Source organism: Pterocles gutturalis, unplaced genomic scaffold, assembly GCF_000699245.1.
Source record: "Pterocles gutturalis isolate BGI_N339 unplaced genomic scaffold, ASM69924v1 scaffold7238, whole genome shotgun sequence".
Lineage (NCBI taxonomy): Eukaryota > Metazoa > Chordata > Aves > Pterocliformes > Pteroclidae > Pterocles > Pterocles gutturalis.
The window spans coordinates 5784-11579 of record NW_010120328.1 but is presented as its reverse complement, the minus strand read 5'-3'; the positions used below and the strand labels follow the sequence as shown (position 1 = coordinate 11579).

At 57.9% G+C, this 5796-nt stretch overlaps 1 protein-coding gene across 1 annotated transcript in view; it reads left to right on the top strand.

Moving 5' to 3' along the window:
* ZNF512B (zinc finger protein 512B) overlaps positions 1 to 5796 on the top strand; it is a gene marked incomplete at its 3' end in the record, with an annotated part of 24300 nt that overhangs the window by 12724 nt on the left and 5780 nt on the right. The window contains exons 10-12 of the mRNA XM_010076860.1: positions 1 to 48; positions 263 to 550; positions 1169 to 1360. The exon at positions 1 to 48 is cut by the window's left edge and continues 51 nt beyond it. Coding sequence (XP_010075162.1) covers positions 1 to 48; positions 263 to 550; positions 1169 to 1360 — 528 coding nt within the window. The remainder of the gene's footprint in view (positions 49 to 262; positions 551 to 1168; positions 1361 to 5796) is intronic.

The following is a 5796-nucleotide window of genomic DNA, read 5'->3' as shown; positions in this document are numbered from 1 at the left end:
CTGAGGAAAGTGCTAAAGCAGATGGGAAAACTGAAATGCCCCAATGAGGTACGAGAACGGTGCCTGTTTCTCGTTCTGTGAGAAGGTGGAAGGAGTGAGTCCCGATGCAGGTGCTCTCCAGGCGTCCCTTGGCATGCTCTTGACTTTTCCGCCTTTTCCTCTGGACGTGTTCCTCCCTGGAGCGATGCCACCCCGACTGTTTCGATATGGGTGCATGAAGCCCCAGCTGTCCCTGACCTTCCCCTTCCCTCCATCCCTGCAGGGCTGCGTGGCCAACTTCTCCAGCCTGATGGGCTACCAGTACCACCAGAAGCGGTGTGGGAAGCAGCTCGCCGAGGCCGACAAGCCTGTCTTTAGCTGTCCACACTGCGGCAAGAAGTACAAATCCAAGGCCGGCCATGACTACCACGTGCGGTCAGAACACACGGCCTCAGTGAGCCCCCCAGACGCCTCCGCAGCCCAAGGAGCAGGGCCATCCCCCCCCGAGGGTGACTGCAGAGCCGCAGAGCCCGTGGGCAGGACAGAGCCGGGCAGGGCCGGGCCAGGCAAGGCAGGTGCAGACATCGGACCGATGTTGTTTTCTCCCTCACGGCATCGCGCACACGTTGTACCATGCTGTGTCCGGGGGGGAATGGCCTACAGGCCCCTCTACCCCTCCAAAAAAGCAGAGAGCTGCATTTATGGGAGCAGAGTGGTTGGCAGCGTTCCCCTTCCCTGCTGCCTGTGGGTCTGTGCTCCAGCCCACCCTGCATCCGTGCTCTGCAGGGAAAAAAAAACAGAGCTCAGACCTCTCCCTTGGCAGCAAGCAAGCACCGGCTTCTCGCCAGTGCTGGGGTGGCAGGATCCATCCCTGGGGAGCATCCTTTTCTGTTCTGTAGATCCCTACTGACCGTGCATCCAAGGCTAATAACTCCCTAACTCCAATAAACGGAGATATTTATACACGTGGGAGTGCAAAAGGAGGCAGCCAGCCCAACGTGTGGCTGGGTGCTCGGCTGCAGGAGGAGGCGGGGTGCTCCCCTTGTTCCTGTGCTCGGTGCAGAGGCACGCTGCTGTCTCTGCAGCCCCTCACCTGCACAAAGCAGGACCCCAGCATCCCCGTCCCGAGGCCGGAGAGCTCGCCTCTTCTCCCCTTGTCACGCCCTTCCTAACTCTGTCTTTATTGCAGCCTCCGGAGGAGCCAGAGGTGAAGCCAGAGCCTGGCCCCATAGAAGACTTCGAAAGGACCCCGAGTGGCCGCATCCGTCGGACGTCGGCCCAAGTAGCCGTCTTCCACCTTCAGGAGATAGCGGAGGACGAGCTCGCCAAGGATTGGACCAAGCGGAGGATGAAGGATGACCTGGTGCCTGAAACAAAGCGGGTGAGAAGCCTTTATTTCTCTTTTTTCGTGTGATACAGAGATCCTGGGATGCCAGCATGGCCCCATCTGGCTGAGGGCTCCCGTGTCTCGTTTTCTGTGCATTAAATGAATTAGCTGTGATGGCAAATTTATTACTCAAGAGCCCACCTGGTACAGGCTGAGCCCCAGTGGTCTGGAGGCTCCCTACAAGCCTGGCAGGAGGCAGCTTTGCCTTTTCCACTGCTGGCACACAGATCTAAGTGGAGCAAAAGGTGGTTCTTTAGGGGCAGTGGAGAGATCACGCCGTGGAGGAAGGTCCGTTCTGGTCTGTGGTCAGCGGTGAGGTTGGGGCTGGCAGCCAAGAGAAGCACATGGAGAGAGTGGAGGTTGGATCTAAAATGAATCTGCCATGGACTGTCAGAGAGTAAAGATGCCTCAGGTGGAATTTCCTCCCTTCTGTGGCTCTTCCTTAGTTTCTGGGAGACGCTTCCCCTGGAGGTAAAGGGCCTGCAGCATCGCCAGAGCCGTGCTTACTGCAAGCAGAGTGAGCCGGAGCGTGGAGGAAGGGCCGAGCCCTGCAGTCCCCAGCAGCAATGGACGCGTGGTCTGGTGCTGCGGGATCTGTGCAGCGAAGGTTGGTGCCCTGATAGTTCTGAGGCGTTGGAGTAACACGTTAAATCAAACGTCCCTGCTGGCTGTGGGAGGAGGCGATTCCTGGGAGTGTCCCTGAGCTGAAATTCCCTCCAGGAATGCTCCTTCTGTACTCTAAATGGAATGAAGCAGCAGCAAGAAGTAAACCTTTTGAGTGTAAAAGAAAAAAAGAGAGGGAGTCAGAGTTTTTAATCCTGTTTTCAATCCTGCATAAGCTGCAGCCTGTTTGCTGAGCAAGGAGCTCTGCAGTGAGGTGCCAAGTCTTTTCCTTGCTCTGAGCAGTTGTGTGTCTCTTGTCTGGTGCTTCAAAATTCACCCTGGGCAGGACATTGAGCTCGTTGCAAAGATGGGAGTGAGGGACAGAGGGCAGCAGGTTAATGATTTGCCGCAGCAGGAGAGCGTGGTGATGCCTCTACCGTGAGCTTGCAGAGCACAGGACAGCCCCAGCCCAAGGGACCTGCCCCAAGCCAGGAAATCAGCCCAAATCCCGTTGCCAGCCTGGAGAAGCAACACAGCTCACCTCAAGAAAATGGGTGGCAGAACAGCAGAACTTCAGCCAAAATGCCCTCCCAGTGTCCCGCACCATCCTGGCACACGTGTGCTCTCGGGAGAACCAGCACCATCATCCTGGAGAGACCTGGAGGAGCTCAGCCTGGCTCAGCACCCAGTGGGACAGGTGAAAAACCAGCACAGAAACAAACCAGCATCTTCTTTACTCACCCTGGCATCCCAGCGAGGCGGCCAGCACAGATGGGGATCCAGCCACGGTGCTGCCATCTGCCTTGGAGCAGAGCTGGGGGCTTAGGGTCAGGTCTGGTGGCCAAGTTTTTATTTCCCCCAACGCTTGGTGTTGTCGTTGTTGGTTTCCAGATGACTTCAGCTGCAATGCGTTTATAACATAAAAAAAAAAAAAAATCAAACCCAAAGTAGCTGTTTCATTACAAATACTGCGGGAGGAGAGGTGCGGTGCTCTCTTCTCCCTCCAGCCTCAACACCTGCATTCCTCTTTCCTCCTGGAGTTGCTCCCCTTACTCTTGACGCCGGGTATTTGCTGTTGGAGTTGAGGGAGCAGCCAGGAGTCCCAGGCCTGGCCAAGGGGCCCATGTGCAAGCTGACATACAAAGGCACCGTGAAGGTCTCAGCCACTGGCGTAACTGCTGTGTGAAATACTGTTTGTGGCAGTGGTTTTTCTTCTGAGACGTTTCTCGTGTTCGGAGCCTAATTGTTTAAGTTTAATTGAGCGCCATCTCGGCACTAAGAAACAAAGAGAATTGCTGTGAGGCTGGTGGAAGCAGGTTTGCGTTGAAGACGAGCAAAGGGGGAGCTGGACCAGCTCCCAGGTGGCAAAACAAAGCTCTTGGGCTGCAGGGTCGGGACCTCCAGCCCTGCCCAGGTGGCTCTCCTGCTGTGTGTCAGACAGATGGACTTCAGAGGAGGTCAGTGCCGTGGGCGAACACGTGTGTAGCTGTGAGTGTGCCCACGGGTGCGTCTTGCAATGACTGTTGTGTTCCCTTGACAACACTCTAAGATATAATCTGTTCAGTCTATGACATTTTTTCTCAACGAGCGGTGCTGGGAGGAGGCGGGAGGCAGGAGGAGGCTGCTGGGAGCTTGCTGACCCCAGCACACTGTGCTGCTCAGCTGAGCAGCATCTTGCATGGCTCAGGACTGCTCGACGCTTACAAGTTGCTTCAGTTCAGGGTGTGGACTCCCTCCCGACTGCGAGCGACTCGAACACGCCAGCAAGCGCCCAGTTTGACCCTGTTACAGCCCCCTGCCCTCGGAAATGGCTTCAGCCCAGCTCACAGGAGGGCTCGGTGGCAGGTCCAGCCCCAAGCAGTGCGGGAGGCTCAGTGGACTGGGCAGTGTCCCCATGTCCCCGTGCCACCGCCCCAGTGCTCCTGCTGAGTGCACGTGGTGGCCGTCCCTCTGATGGAGCTGACAGCGTGGAGCTACTGGAGCAGCAGAAAGACAAACGCCAGTTAACGGTGACCGGGGCAGTGGGGCTGCTGGTTCCCTGGAGAGCCGCTGTGCCGCCACCTCCTCTTCCCACAGGCCATATCCAGCCGCTGGGAGTGTGCTGCGGGTGCCCTTACTGGCTTTTGCCCCTGGGATGTCGGGGATCAGTGGCCGAATGCAGCTGCTCCTGCACCGTCTCAGCAAGACCTGGGGATTTCCAGGGTCCCGGAGGGATGGATGCTTCCCAGCTCCGATCTGGAACCAGTGGTGGATGGATGCATCTGGACTTTGTCCCCGAACTCTCCATTACCCATCATGGTCGAAGCAGTCATCATAGATTTTGAGGGAGCTGAAGAAAGCCACCCCTCCTCTCCATCGCTTCTCCAGCCAGCAAAGCTTTTTCCCAGGGGAAGGCGAGCAGCTCCTCAGCAAGCCGATGGGACATGGGGGGTTCGCAGCCCCCCAGCAGTCCCCGCGCCGTGACCTGCCATCGTGGCAGCTGGTCCCAGCCAGAGAGAGGGACTTTGGGGTTGGATCCCGTTGGTGGCCCGCAGTGGGATGCATTCGCCTTTCCCCGGGAGGACGGATTCCTTCGCACCAAAGCAATGGCATTAGAATAAACGATTGCTGCTCGATCCCAGGCCCTGCGCTGCCTTCATTCTGCACTAACCAAATCCAGCATTTCTAAATATACACTGGAGCCTTATTTTCTCACTCCGATCTTTATTTGCCTCTGGATAAGCTGAAACAGATGGGGTGTTTCACAAAGGCCGCTTGCTGGGGATGTCAGATGGGGAAGAGCAAACCCCTGCTGCTTTTCTGGGAAAAAATCCCCTTTCCAGAAGCTCCGTGAAGACGATGCTGATCCTCCGACCCTCCTCTGGTCTTCTCTGGGGCCATCATCTGCCCATGAGCAGCCTCAGGACAGCCGCAGAAGGAGCGAGAGGCCAGCAGGTTACCAGCTTGGTGGGACAGAGAGGTGGTGGTGAACTGTGGGGTTTCAGGGGGAGTGTGATGCCCTTACCCATTCTGGAAGCTGGATTGCAAGAAACAGCCTCCTTGAGCAGAGGGGAGAGGCATCTAAGATGCAAGAGGGGAGAAAACGCTGTGGAAATCCCACAGGTTCATGGTGTGATGCTTTCCCAGTGGAGCTCAAGGTGGGGCGACTTGTTTCAAGGTGCCGCGAGCTCCGTGCCGGAGGTGGTGGTGGGCTCCTGCAGACCAGGCAGGCCCTGTGCCGCACAGGGGAGGATGCAGGGCTTCTCTGTGTCCATGGGGTGCAAAGGCACCCCGTTTGCCTCCCCACAGCTCGGGGTCTGGGTGTTGCTGCAGGGCTGGGGGCAGCTGTGGAGGCTGCTTGTCCGCCCGGAGCCCGGGTGCTGCGTGGGGCGGTGATGAGGGTCCAGAGCGAAGGGCTGCTGTTCGTAAAGCTAAAGGGGAAAAGTAATCTCCAGGTTTGAGTTTTTAAGAAAACCCCATCCTGGAACCAGGATAAATTCCAGAGCAGAAGAGCCTGGCTCGGGTTTGTCCCCCAAAACAATGGCCCCGCAATCCAGGCGGGAGCCAGGCTGAGCCCTGCAGACTCGTGTCACTGGTGGGACAAACCGGATCCCAGCTCCGGCTGCGAACCCAGAGCTTAGCAGGGTCGGGTCCTTCCTTCCTTCCCTTGCTCGGTGCGACCCAGCCGCCTGGAGCCACGTATGGGACCCGGCTGCCGGCCAGCACCCCGGGCGTGTGTTGGCTTCGCCTCCCGGACGGCATCAGCTGCGGTTTCCGCGGGGCGATGGGAGAGCCGTGCCTCGCGCTGGGGACCTCGGTATGGCTTCCAGGGGAGTTTGTTGGCCGGG